Genomic DNA, 14,657 nt, shown 5'->3' with positions numbered 1-14,657 from the left:
CAGAAGAGGTAGCTTAGCTGCCTCTGGTGCCCTGCCCTTGGCCTCCTGCACAAGCACTTTCCAAACACCTTCTCTGTGTCTCAGCACAATGGTAGATGTAGAAGTCTGTAGTCAAAGTAATGCCTACTTACACAGGGTCAGCCTCATCTTCGTAATGTAAAAACGTGTCTGTATTTCCTTTCTCCAACTCTAATGAGTTCCTTGAGGGCCCAGACCGTGCACTAAATTTCTTTGTATACTTTATAGCAGGCAGCACAGAGGCTGGCACATAAGATGTTGATTGATTGGTGCCTCTCCAGAGGAACATTAGAGGGGATCCAGCCTGCTCCTCAACTTGGGTGGCTTATCTTCCTGTCCTGCTAGATTCTTTGAGGCAAAGGATGAACAAGAAGTGAGCAGCTTTCGGTCCTGCCCACCAGCCATCAGAGTTGTTGACTTCACAAACTGCCCAACCCTCCTCACTCTGAAACCAACCCCACATCTGCAGAAGTATGTCTGTTTCACCAAGCCCCTGGGCCCTGAGAGAACCCTACGGCAATATTGCCCCTGGTCTATGTTGAGCTCATCAACACACCTGCTAAAGAGGCAGCCAGGAGGGGAATAATGCTAAAGGCCCCTTCAGATGGTTTGGCACCAGGACTGGTTTCTTCCTTTTGCTGCTTCTTCCTTTTTCATAGTCATCACCCTGTGGACACACAAAGCTATAGTGGAGTCCGGAGAGCTCAGCACTGTCTCCTGCTGTGTCTCGTCACTCTCCATTCCCATGTTCCCTCTTTGTAAAGGAAGAGGGTTAGGCAGCACCAGCAAGATATACGAGCCTCCTCTTTGTATTTCGTCTAGATCAGATCACATATGAGAAACCCATGGCCTGTAGCCAGCCTACAGATGTGTTTCGTTTGCCCCCATAGTATTTAAAATCATAAAATACCACATAAAAATAAGTATCTCTGACTTCTCATTAAAAATCTCATCTAGCAATGCTGGGCCCTATATTTCCACAAAGGTACAATATTGGAGCTGGGGAGCAACTGCCCTCATTCATTGGGGTAGCGCTTCTCAAATTGCCATAGTCCCCACCACTCCCTACTATTACACTTGGCCCATGTCATTCATTATGTAGCCTGCCCCACCCTGAAGACATCTGAGTTTTTGACCCCAGACAGGAATCTCAAGTTGGTCCTAGAACAGAGCAGGGAGCGCACTCTGTGGAAAAATTGGAGTGTGAGACTCACCCTGAGCACTTCATAATTTACCGCAAGGGAAGCTCTGGGAACAGGAAACCCTGAAACCATTTTGTTTTCTTTATTCCAGTGGTCAAACACCAGCAACATCAGAGCTGAATTTTTTAAGAAAAGCACAGACATTGGAGACATATGGAGTGGACCCCCATCCGTGTAAGGTAAGGCCCACACGATGGGAGGCTACGCTGACCTAGCCTTCTTAGAGGACAGCAGGCAAGGAGGGACCACGGGCCTGCGCCCTTTGCCCCTCCAATAGCTGGATGATTAGCTCTTTAAGTGACAGATGCCAGAGAAAGTGTCTCATTTTGAAAACTCTGGATTCCACACTGCATAATTTTGTGCTGCCAAATCAATGTCGGAGGGTCTGAGGCAAAGTCAATCTAAATAACAAATCTGAAACTGGGGCCCCACTTTGGCAGCCATGGGTAATTTGGTGGAAGTGAAGACAGGAGGAATGTGGAGGGCCCCCCACAGGGAATGATCAGCGGCGGCTCACGACTGCCCACTCTTCCCTGACCCGTAATCTAGTTTCTCTCCAAGAATGGGTTTTATTGACTACAGCAGCGTAAGTCACTGCGCGGAACTGCAGTGGAGTCACATTTAATTCCATTATGTGCCTGTGAGAGTGAGACGGGAACCAGCCAGGGAGGCTCTGCCCAGAAAAAAACCCTCTGTAATTACTCACATGTGTCTGGCATTTTGGAGATGAGCTCAAGCAGCCACAATCACTGCAGAGAGCAGTGAAACCCGTGGCCTTTTCCTGTCTCTCTGTGGCCATATCCCTTGATTTCATCTCCGTATCTCGGTTGCTTTGATGCACCTAGTCTCTGCCTCAGTTTTTCTCTCTACTACTGGAGAGATCCCGGTACTGCCAGTAAAACTGATTCTCAAACTGATCTGAGGGAGACGGTATCCAAGGGCAGCAGGAGGACGTTGACCTTTCCTTCCTGATAGGTGAGTGTATGCTGTAAGTTTCCAACAAAAATTAAAAGTGTAAATTAGAAACCAAGGAACCCAGTGATGTGGGGTGGAGTCGTTTCTCTTGGCTTCTTGGTGAGGTGATGGTGAATTGTTCTTGCATAGGATTTGGGTCTGAAACTTCAAATGTGAACTCTAAGGACACGCTGGCACTCAGAAATGCTGATCACCTTCCCCACCCCCACAATTCCCTATCTACCAGTGCAGACTACTGCCAGATAACCCTTGTGGGGTTGTTGTTTTTTTTTTTTTTTTTTTTTGAGGGGGCTGGCACTGTCAGAAAACACATTCACACCAGTTTTTAACCAAAAAATCAGCATATGGATATTTACAAATTAATTAGCAAAGCTTCCTAAATAATGCCCTCTGCATAACTGATGTAGTTTACCCTTCATAAATTGCTCAGATACTGTCAGCAGAAGGCCTGCATAGGACTGAAGAGAGCTTTGGAGTCAGCGGGCCTCAGCTCCAGTACTGGCCTCGTACTTACTGGGGCCTGTGGAGGCTTCTCTGAGCCTCACCATCCTCATCTGTGTGAAATCACACAGTAGGAACTCAACAACTATGCTCCCTGAACTGCTGAGTCACTTCAGGACCTTAAAGGATAGAGCTGCCTAAAGATATGGTCATCAGAAGGTGCCGGGCACGTCTGCTTCTGACTCCAAACCTACCCAGTCTTCTTGAGGCCACACAGTGTGCCCGCCTCTTCAGAGATGGGTCATACAGCAGGGCTGTCACTGACAGCACGGGGTGGGTGGGCAGCTAAGTGGAGGTGGATGGGGTCACCTGGGAGCTACAGTGGCAGCCAGCCTGGTATCCAGCCCAAATCTACATTCACCCCGCGACTGTGGGGCTCCTGGCTCAGCCCCGTCTTTGATGAGTATGTCTGTCATTGGACACAGAGGCTGAAGAAAGAGGGGAAGAGGCATTTGTGGCAGGCCTTCCATGGCAAGCCCACTGCAGTCCTTTTGCATTATTTTCTCATTTAATCCTCATGCCAGCGCTGGGAGGTGGATATTCTTCTTCCTGGTTTATAGATAAGAAGATGAAAGTTCCAGGAAGCCACAGTTTACAAGGCCCTGAGTGGTAGAGCAAGAATTTGAACTGACATTGCCTCCCACTGCATATTTATAAGGAACAGAAGCCCTCAGGGGACTTCCTCTAGGGAGGATGGGGGAAGGTCATAGTACTGGGCTTCCAGCCCCTTGTTCCTGGGCCCTATACTTCTGCGGGCCCCGCAAACAGCCCTTCAGCTCATCTCATTGGGCTCTGGCTCAAGATTTCTTCAGCCTTCTTGAGCAAGAACAGTTTGGGAGCCTTTACTCTTGTCTTTAAGTAGAGTCACTTTAGTGATACGCTACCAAGCACTTGCCCTAATGTCGCTACAAGGAGAGCTGAAATAAGCTGGAGCACTCGGTGTAATAAATACTGATGATTTCTATTAACAGAGAGGCAATTACTGGGCCCAGGGAATCTAGGGCAGGCAGCCCTAGGGACGACAGAAGAAGAGGAATCGTTTTGATAATTAAATGAGAGCAGAACAACGCTTTGGCCGGGCTCTGTTCTCCTGGACTGATTAAGAAGCTGCCGTTCTTTCTGTCCACACTGATCATTTCTTTCTGCCCAGTGTCCTTGCCTGGCCCTGGGACCTACCAACTCTGGGTGGGACAGGCCGAGGGCTCCAATAGCTAGCTGGCTTACAATACTACCCAAACTCTGAACTTGCACAAGCTGTCCTGAGCTCTCTGCCTCTCTCCTTGGCCCCCAACTCCTGGCAGGAGCCCCAGCAGACCAAGCCTACAGCTGCTGGATGAGGATAGTGGAGCAAACCACTGGCAACCCAGCGTTGTACCTGTTCCCCAGCCCTGACACCTCTCTAGCCTCAGAAGCCACCATCCTGTTCCTTCTAGGGTGCCCCGGGAGGGACTGGTTATTTTCCCTGGGTCTCCTGCAGGCCCAGACTGTGGCCTCCTACCCTGTTGAGGTTTGTGGAGTGGTCGGACCCGTCACAGACAGCCAGCTTTGTTATGAGTCATAAAGGTGCCATTTACTGAGAACCTACACGTGCCAGTCACATGCATTAACTATCTCATTTCATCTTTTCGACAACACTGCCAAGAAGATATTCTTGGCCTCTTTTAAAGATAAGAACACTGAGCCTCTGAGGGACTAACTGACAAGTCCAGAGTCACTGGTACAGACAGTACTGGGACTTGAATCCAGAGTTGTCTGAGTCTCAATGTTGTGCTCTTTCATTCATCATTCATAGTCTTCTTCCTTCTGGAGAAATGGAATTTATTTAGGAACAAAGCAAGACTTACTGCCAGTTCGAATGGAGGACAAAGACTTAACGAGACTACTGAAATCATCATATAAAAATTTAATGTAAGTTCACCAAGTGACTTTATGTCTGTTCTATACTGACCAGGAGAAAACTGATTTCAGTATCATTCCTCTGCCCTTAAAATAAGATCATTACTGTCATAATGATCTAGCCACCTAGTCTCCTCTCTATATAAACCACCCTCCCCTGACCTCGGAGAAACAGAAGAAGGATCAGTGATGATTCGCCCTCATCCTCAGGTGGGCCCCTCTTGGCTGCACTGTGGGGAGAGCATCAGGTTCACTGCTGAAATGAAGAAGTTGAGTAAAGCCACCGAGGTGGCAAGTTTCTGCCAAGATTTCCATTTCTGAGCTGTCAGGGTGTGACGCCAAGCCTCTTACTGGGTGCTGCCTCCTCCTCATTTCCACCCTAGTTTCTCGTGGCCATGTTTAAGTATATTGAAACTGGGCAATTTTCATGACTGACTTAATGTAAAAGTTCCCAGCTACGAGCTCTTTCAGGAATGGGCATAAGTGCCTGGAAGAGCATGCAGATTCTTCTTCCCTATGGTTTTAGGAATAATAAGGCTTCATCAACCCAGGCAAGGACACTGGGCAGACTGAATTAGTTTGTCATGCTCTAGAGAGAGGACTGAATGACTCTGAGAGGTGTAACAACCAAGAATGTTGTGGTCTTTACTGTCATACCTAGGATGTCCTGTGGGGCGGCAGAAGACAGAAGCCCACTTCATTGTATCTGGAGGTGGAATCTGTGGGGACTGGGCAAAGGTATCCCTACTTCCAAGAACCAAGTCAGTGCTGTGATTTCCAAAAATCCTTTTCTGGGCAGAGTGATCATCTTAGGGTGAACCTTTGATGATACTGAATTGATGCAGGTCAAGTTCGATGGTGGGTTCCACAGGAATGACTCGGTGCAAATCTGTCCTCTCTCCAAGAAAAACACCATTGGCCATGTCCTGGCAACAAGTTATTTAGGCCATCAGATAGAAGTAGAATTTTTGAAGTCTGTCTCATCGTCTTTATTTTACAAATGAGGAAATGGAGGTACAGAGAAGTTAAGTAAATCACAGAGCAAATAAAGAACAGAGCTGGGGTCCTAAACCAAGACAGAAGCTCTTTCTACAAGGATGAAAAATTGAAAACAAACTTTTTACTTCAAACTGTAAAACTGAACAACTCTTTTGACTGGTGGCTGATGTAGAGTGGAGCTGGTGATATCCGCCTGCAGCTGTCAAGACCTGAGTTTTTATTCCACCTCCTAGGTCCATCAGTGGCTCGGTCCTGTGGGTACTGATTTCATCAGGATGGGAAGGGGACGGGTTACTATCGTCCGTGTCACTTCTCGTCCTCGTTTCCTTCTCTTTTTGTCACATAACTTGTTCTTTCACACACAAATCCCAAGGGCAGACTCACAATGAGAATGACATGTTAGATAGAAGAAACTGGGCAAGTTCCAGAGAAGGTGTCAGCATGCCTGCCTGTTTGTGTTTTCGTGCTGGTACAGATGTGAGGTTTCTCACTGTAGTGCCAAATCCCGCTCCTCACGTGCCAGACACAAGCGGCAAACATTCCAGCTGCCCTCAGTCCCTGTGGATATCCAGGTGCTGGGGCCTTGCAACAGCCTTCATCTGCAACTGGGAGCAGCTTCAAGAGACTGGATTAGGATGCCTCAAGATGCTAGTATTACTTATTGGAATGATGGTGCATCTAATTGGGGCTTATTCCCAGTTCGCTCCCTGTTCCAAATCAGCCGTTCTGGTCAGAAGCTGTTCCCCTCTAACTCCAACAGCTGCCTTCACTTGGAGGTATCTGGATGGTGCAGACAGTGCCACCCAGGTAACCTGGCCAGCACCACCCAGCTCATGGGAGGACCTTCTCTTCCCTTTGCTCTGGGCAGAGCCACGGGAGTGACCCCCACAGATCTCTGTTACAGCCCCGCCTCCTTCCCTTTATGCCCACTTTACTTTCACCCCAGTTCCCAAGTATATCACCCAAATCCCCCTTTTCCATAGTCCCCTAACAATGAGTGAGTGACTTCTCCCTTTCAATCCCAACTTCCCACACATTCACTTCCTAACTAACATTTAATTCTGTCAACATCAGGAAAAATAGGAGAACGTTAGTGTTTTTTTTTTTTTTTTGGACTTTGAATTCAGTTCAACAAACTGAGATAATTAGTAGCAGCCATAATAATATTAACAACGACATAAGCACTAGCATGTACTGGGTACCTACTAAGCACAACCTAAGAGGCAGATAATGTTATCAATACTAATTTTACAACGGGGAGTCTGAAACACGGAGAAATGAAGGGCTGTGGCCCAGGTCACATAGGCAGTGGTGGGTGTGGTGCAGGTACTCTTCTTGCCTGCAGGGGTCAGTGGTGCAAGAAGCGAGAGAGGCCCTTCCCTACCCACCCACTTGAACACTTCCTGTGGGCCTGTTGAGTACAAATAAGGGAAAGTCTGCACCCTCAAGTCTGTCTTTGGGAGCCTACAGGTCCAGGACTTCCTTGGGTCCTGACTACACAGTGAGTGGAAGGCCACCCACCTCTCCCGGGCATTCTCCACCCTAAGGGCCAGCCTGCCCTGACCCACATCTTTGCCAACCTGCCAGATTAGCACTGGTGCCCGTTGGCAGGGACCGTGCTTGTGTGCAGTGCTGGTGCTCAGGTATTAACCACCACCACCAAGCACTGATGACAAGCGGGAGGAAATTTAGCCCCGTGGCTTCACAGTATCTCCATTCAGGTTATTTTTAAACAACTTTTTGCTGTGCCCATGGATTGAATGACATTGTGTTTGCAGCCAAGTGTCAGGGTCACAACAGACACTGAGAAAAGGAAAATAATAAAATACATTAATTGGAAATGTTTGCTAAACACGTACTTAGTTTATTCCCTAGACCCAGATGCTCATACCTGTTACCCTAACTCTTAAGACAGTTTTAGGATAAAACTGAATTTTTTCTTGAGGCAAGGCTCATGAAGCCCTACAGAGGCCCCACTGTTCTTAGGACTGAACAGGCTGAAGATCTGTTCCAGGGAGGTAAATCCTGAAGGTGGAAGAGACGAGGAGATCCTGACAGCAATGGCCCCACCTGCACGCCTCATGCCAGGTGCCTGGCCCTAACTCCATGGCACCACCTAAGCTATGGAACAGATAGCTGTCCTGCACGCACATTTGGCCAGCATCCTGCCATAATTTTCTGGCCACCTGAACACGCACACCCTGACAGAGCAGATTCTTACCTGGGGCCCCTATCACAAAAGAAGTTCCTCTGAGAGAGCATAATCCATCAATCAGCTTTGTGTGCCCTGTCCCAAACTAGAAAAATCCGGTCCTCATGGAGCTCATTTTCCCATGTAAGGGAACCATGCTCTACAGCTTCTGCTGTACCCTCTCCCCTCTGCTCAGCTGAACTTCCAGCATGGTGTTTACAAGTTGATGTGACAGGTGACCAGGAGGCCTCTAGGGCTGGTGATGGCTGTTCCACTTGGCCAGTTGCTTATCTTCAGCCACGCTTTCCTGAAGGAGCCCAGTGTGTTGGGCCCATCATGATAACTGCCATATCTATTCATATTCATTTTTCTCTCTCCCTCCCTTCCTCTCCCCCTCCCTCCCTCTCAGCTTTTTTGAGGTTTAGTTCATATATCCTAAAACCCATCCTTTTAAAGTACATAATTCAGTGGTTTTTAGTATACGCACAGTTATGAAACTGTCCCCACCATCTAATTATAGAACATTTTATCACTTCCAAAAAGAAACCTTGTACCTATTAGCCACCACTCCCCATCTCCCCTTCCCCACAGTTCCTGGCAACCGGTAATCTTTTTGTCTATGGACTTGCTTGTTCAGTACGTTTCATATAAATGGAATCACACAACAAGCGATCTTTTGTAACTGGCTTCTTTTACATGGCATGTTTTCAAGCTTCTTCTCTATGTAGTTGCATGTATCAGTACTTCATTCCCTTTTACTGCTGAATAATATTCCATTATATGGATGTATCGCATTTTATTCATTTAACAGTTGATAGACATTTGGATTGTTTCCACTTTTTGGCTGTTATGAATAATCCTGCTATAAACATTTATGTACAAGTTTCTGTGTGAACATGTTTTCAATTTTCTGGGGACACAAGAGTCTACTTGCTGGGTCATATGGTGGCTCTATGTTTAACAATTTGAAGAATTCCAAACTGCTTCCAAAGTGCAGTACCATTTTACAATCCCACCAGAAATGTGTGAGGGTTTGCCATTCTCTTTGGATGTTCACAACAGCCTTCTAAGATTGGTACCATTATAATCTACGACTTAGAGATAAGGGCATTAGGTCTCAACGAAGGTAAGTAGCAAATGCCATGCTCTCCCGTGACCTACTGCCAAGTATTAACCCCGTTTCACTAATGAACAACTGTGTCCCTCACCATTTCACCTCTATGACTGCATCACCCAGATGAGAGGTCTTTCTGTGTTGCAGGATGTATCAGGAAATGCTGCATTTCTGGCCTTCACGCCTTTTGGGTTTGTTGTTCTACAAGGAAACAAGAGGGTCCACTTCATAAAATGGTAAGTGTCTTCATTTCCGAAACAGGCATTTTACACCTCACCAACTAGGAAGGGCTGTGGTTCTCATGTCCTCTGTCTGTGATCAGGCATCTGTAGTGCTAACTGATGAAGGTAGTGGTCTCTTCCTAGGGATCCTATTCTTCCAGAGGGGTGTTCCTGAGAGCCAACAGCCTCTCCAGAGAAAGAGGGTTGATTTCTGGGTAGGATGAGAGGCCTGGGGCTAGAGCCAAGTTCCCATGAGAACCGAGACCTTGGGACTGCCCCCCGCTGAGGGCCCTAGCATCTGTATGGATGCTTACTCCCTTACCCACTCTCCAACAAAGGAGGGGCTCACAATGAACCCTGGGGCAAACACCCTCCTTGGGCCAGTCCCCACTGTAGGCACTGCCTGCAAGAGCACAGATGCTGCCTCTCTTATCCCTCTTTAGAGTTTTGGTGTTCTCAGCCTCCAGGAGTCACATCCCCACTTTCCCTTCTTCCCCTCTCCCACTCCCATTTCTAGAGGCAAGAGGCACTGCCTCAGCTGAAGCTACTCTGAACTTCTCTGCGCCATCTGTTTGGGGTCTGTTCTGCTGCATGGCTCTGGGAGGTGATGCAGTACACACTCTGGTTTGTTGATGGACATCGACTCTCCTGGAGACCAAACATGCTTCAGCCTCCTCAGAACATGTTGTATGTTCTACTAAGCCCGTGTGATTTCTGTACCTTCTTGGTACCTTCTTGGTACAGAAACTGGCCAACTCCTCTCATAGGCTTGGACAAGTGGCTTTCCTTGGCCCAGCAGAGCTCAGCCGGGGAAGCCTGCTCCTGTCTTGGTTCCTTTGCCTTCTCCAGAAGAGCTAATAGGAATCTGAGGACAGAGCTGCTTCCTGGTGAGCTTTCTGCGGGGGTGTGTGGCAAAGCATCTATTCATGTCCTCTTCGACTCCCCTGCTGAGCTCCCCAATCTCTTGTGGAGATTGGCCATATGATGATCAATCAGAGTGCTAGTGAAACTGTTCCCCAGATATGCCCAGCCAGCTGCTATTCCGCAGGAAAACAGCTACTTCACAAGGCAGCCTGCTGCCCCAGCACACCTGTTGGCTAGGCACTCTCAAGTTGGCCCACTCACTGTGCTCTGGGTGAAAATGGTGAGGGTATGGGATCTCCTGTCCAACAAAATACTTCTCCAAAAAAGACAATCAGCAGGATCAGGCCCCCACTCTCCCAGTGACGGGCACTTGCCCCCTGGATACAGCTGGGTTGTCTGACGTTCCTTAAGAGTGCCCAGATCCTGACCAGGATAGCTGCCTCACGAGGTCCCTGGTAGGGGACGTTTGGCTAGAAACATGTAGGACACACCTGTCACAGGGACCTGCAGTCCTGAAGAATCCCTGCCCCTCCAGAAGCCCTGACGCTCAGTCGGCTCTCCCAGGCCCGTTTCATTCTCTCACATCCGCTTCTTCAGGAAATCTGCTCTTCAATGGGTCTCAACTTTAATAGATACAAACCCCGTCTCACTTCTAATAGAAAACTATTTCTTTCCTGTCCTACTTGTCGAAGCCTAGGTGATCTGTGTGCTTGTTTGTATATTAACCAATCGATATTTACTGTATTCTGTGTGTACGAAGTTGATTGGGAGGGAATCAAACAGGGAAGGAATACGCTGTGGCTTGTATTAGCGCAGAACCGGTGGTCAGAGTTGTGAACTCATCCTGAACCAGCCATGATTTCCAGGGAACAAGTGACCTTCCTCTGTCCCCTGATTTTTGTCCAGTAGTAAACTCAGTACATGGTTCTCACTACCTTTCTGCTACTTCCTAGGATATTGAGGAAATCTCAAAAATTGCAAAGAGGAAGAAGCCAAGTGGAGGCAGAGGTGCATGGTCAGACTTCCTTGGGGATCCCAGTTGGGTAGAATAATAAGGACTGTGCCCGCAGTGAGGTGGGAGAGCCTTCAGGCTCCAGAGGGCAGCTGTGTCAGGCAAATGGAAGGGAAGCGAGGCGGAACCGATGCTGAGGCCTCATTCTCTGGCTCTCAGGGACACCCACCTAAGACCCTGGTCATCTTTCCATTTTGTAAATGTAACCAAGGCTGCGAGTAGTTTGTGGAGGTGAGGTCTAAGCCGTGCCATGTATAGTAACCATGTCACTTCTGATTTGTGTCTGTCCCACGGGTGACGTACCCCAGTATCCTGTTTGCCTCTTTTACTGCAGCCATTCACTGAGCTGGTGGCTTCAAGGATTTTTCTACAAAAACCCCTAAGTCCCTTTCCTGGTCAGTACGCTGCATGACTGTTCCATGTAATCTGTTCTCTCTCTTTGGTATGTTGCCCCACACCTCTCCCTGAGACCGTCTGACATTTGTCTACATTAAACTGCATTTTCCATCCAGTGGCACAGTCACCTGAAAGACTCAACTCCCTCAGAACCTGGTTGCATTGTTTTTCATTATTTGCTGTATCTTGAACTTTGGCTTCATCACCTACCTGTGGCATCTTACGTTTGATGGTCCCATCCAGATAATGCACCTCTGTTATGAAGCAAATCCTGAAATGGCCTAGGACCACTCTACCTAGACTCACGTCCCATGCCAATGTTCCCCATTGACAGCCACTATTGATGAGCCCGAAATTTTCCTATCACCCTATTATTATAGTGTGATTGACCAGAAAACTGTAGATTGAACCGTTTCAACTGTTCTCTAAGGCCACTGCGCTGCTGTCTTGTTTCAGTTCCAATTTTGGCTAAAACTGTGTCTGTGCCTGGAGCCCCTTCCAGTTGGGGTGGGCTGTGCATCTACGAGACTTAGTTGTGAACAAGCAGACTACAGCGAGGTGACTGGTATTTTCTTTGTGCTTCTAGGAATGAGGTGACCAAGCTGAAATTTGAAGGAAAGACTTTTTATTTATACGTAAGTCAGAAAGAGGTGAGTACTGGCTTCCTTCTTTTCAGGGAGGCTGGGGCGCTGGGGTGGTTCCTGATGGCCAGGGCTAAACCACAGTGGCCCAACTAGGTAGAGCTAAGCAACCTGCATGCTAAGCTAAAACCAAAGCCAAGACCCAGAGGTGAGGGATGGAGAAGTGGCCAGACCCTGGAGCACAGGACTTTCTAAGGAATGCCGATGACACCCAGAGGTTCCATACCTCTAGGAAATGCAGTCACAGTAAGATTCTTTTGCTTCCATGTAAAAATACCAAGAAGATAATAAGTATTTTAAAAAAGAAAAAAAAGAGCATTTCAGATATGAGTGCCTCTTTCTCAGGTGAAGGTTCTCTTGGTTCAATTTGTGCCAGCTGAGACTTACTCTGATTGAACCTGCCAGATGTGAACTAATGCAGAGAACTGAGCTCTGCCCCAGTGGGACCTGCAGGCCTTCTCTTCCAACTAGCCAGCTGCCAGATAGCCCCTTCCCCATCTGCAGCCTCTCCCAGAGAGTCATGGGAGCTCTCAGACAGCTTAGGGGTCAGTGTCCTGGCTTACATCTCAATCCACACTCAGCTGTTTCTATGTGGGATTTTTTGTAGGAAAAGAAAATTATTCTCACATATTTTGCTCCAACTCCAGAAGCCTGCAAGCACCTCTGGAAATGTGGAATCGAGAACCAAGCCTTCTACAAGTGAGTGGACACACAGCATGGGGACTGTCATCAGAGCCGAAGTCATAAAAGCTACTTTTAGAGGAATGATGGGCAGGAAACTTTGAGAAAGGAGATGTGAGATGATAAGGCTGTGCTTCCTTATAAAGTTCAGACCCTTTTTGGGGTGTTGGTCTGTATCTTTTCGAGTGACAGAGCTGAGGTCTGGGAATGCGTTTCAGCAGTTTCCCAAGGGGTCTGCCTTATGATGTCCTCGGACAACTCCTAGTGGCAAAGCAGTTCTGGGTCTTTTCAGGACAAGCCTTGGACCAGAAAATGCCCACAGGTGCCCGACTTGAATCATACTGGCTCCATGGAGGCATTCAGAGCCCTGGGAGACCCAGAATACAAGAGCTCCATAAAGCAACAGGTGCAGCCCAGAGCAGTTCCCCGAGCCTTAGATTCTGGGGCCCGCTCCCCAGTGGGTGGCCTGGTGTTAAGCTGGAGTTGATTCCAGCCCTTCTTGGAGTGTCACTGCCAGGGGTGTTGCCAGTGACAGGCCAAGTGCCCAAGAGCCTGGGATGGGGTAGCTGGAGTGGGGCAAGGATTTGTCTGATACTGAGAAGCCAACTTTGCGCCAAAGATGACAACTTCGCTTACCAAAGGACTTTATAAACTATATGAGGCTTTTGTGTTCAGTTTTCTGTACTTAAAAAAAGTGGTCACAAAGGGATTAGGGAACAAAGAAATAGCCCATCAAGAAACTGGGGTTATACCAGATAAAGTATGTTTCACTAAAACCCTTGGTTTTGTTTTAAAAATAGAATGCAAAAATTTATGCTTTAATAAGCTGTATCTTAATCAGGACAACATAAGACAAGAATGTGTGGTATATTCTGCCCCCGATTGGCCATAATTTTCCCTGCAGTAACCTGAAGGATCCTGGAGAGAGCGGAATTGCTGAGGGGGCGAGGGAGGGACTATCTTCCTCCCCAGTGAACAGACTCTGCTATGGGATGCAGGCCCTGTTTGTAGGGCCATGGCCCCAGAGGCTGTCTCTTGAGCAGGCCCTCTGAACTGCTTAATAATTTCTATGCATTTGATACAGAATAAGGGATGAACTGAATGGATGAACTGAATTCTAACCTGAGTGGTCATCTCATAAAGGAGAACATACTCGGAAAAGACTTTCCACATGGTCAAATTTCCCTCTGGTTCAGTCCCTGGCTATCCAAGGAAAGATAAGAAAACATTTCAGTACCATTTCTGAAGGCCTTTATTTTTCTGTATCATGGGAATAGAATTTGCTTCTGAACCTGTGACCAGACTCAGCTTCTCAGTACTTTCATTAATAGATCTCCACACCTAGCTAGGGGAAACCAAGGTTGTTCTTCACTGTTTGTCCATTAACTACTTAATGTTCTAATTAAGTGTTAAAAGCCTCTAGCATGGGTCAGATCCTGGGTCAAATCAAGTCTCTAGCAGTAGCCACTTTGGCCTCTGAGCATCTCACATGTGCAGATCCCTGGCCGTTCCCTTGGCCCAGTGTCAGACTCAAGAATGTGCTCGGGCAGGAGAGCAAGTAGGCTGAGCCTCACAGATCCCTGAGATAGGTGGGAATGGGAACTCTCTGTTCATGGATTATGGCCATAGCTCCCTCAATATTCACCGTTGTCTCATGGCAAAGGCTTCAGACCTAGATTGGTTCCTGGCTGGCTTTTGCACTAAGGTTAAGGGCATCCAGGGTGTGTTGTGGGCTGAGTCAGGTCTTGGGAGACTTCACTATGGGCAGCTTTGCCTAAGCTTCCTTTTCTAAGTGGGACCAGGGAAGTCACCTAAGAGGATATTTTACAGTGTCCGTGGCCTTCCAGAGTCTCCACATCAGCTATCTATAGGCTTGAAAGTGATGTTAATGGGCATTCTGGGGAAGGGAGGATGGTTCCAAGTTCAAATAAATGAAGAAACTTTTA

The 14,657-nt window shown here is 47.7% G+C and overlaps 2 protein-coding genes across 3 annotated transcripts in view; one reads left to right on the top strand and one right to left on the bottom strand.

The window, feature by feature from the left end:
* The window catches only part of WDR76 (WD repeat domain 76), a 101,413-nt gene that overhangs the window by 14,097 nt on the left and 72,659 nt on the right, over positions 1-14,657 (bottom strand). The window lies entirely within an intron of this gene.
* The window catches only part of FRMD5 (FERM domain containing 5), a 37,161-nt gene that overhangs the window by 12,641 nt on the left and 9,863 nt on the right, over positions 1-14,657 (top strand). Inside the window, exons 4-8 of the mRNA XM_023527825.1 lie at positions 1,312-1,399; positions 9,044-9,132; positions 11,976-12,039; positions 12,638-12,729; positions 14,583-14,590. Of these exons, the coding sequence (XP_023383593.1) occupies positions 1,312-1,399; positions 9,044-9,132; positions 11,976-12,039; positions 12,638-12,729; positions 14,583-14,590 (341 nt within the window). The remainder of the gene's footprint in view (positions 1-1,311; positions 1,400-9,043; positions 9,133-11,975; positions 12,040-12,637; positions 12,730-14,582; positions 14,591-14,657) is intronic.

The sequence above is a fragment of the Pteropus vampyrus genome, unplaced genomic scaffold (genome assembly GCF_000151845.1).
Source record: "Pteropus vampyrus isolate Shadow unplaced genomic scaffold, Pvam_2.0 Scaffold19, whole genome shotgun sequence".
Taxonomy (NCBI): Eukaryota; Metazoa; Chordata; class Mammalia; order Chiroptera; family Pteropodidae; genus Pteropus; species Pteropus vampyrus.
Note: the sequence above shows the minus strand (reverse complement) of the source record. Positions and strands in the feature narration are given on the sequence as shown.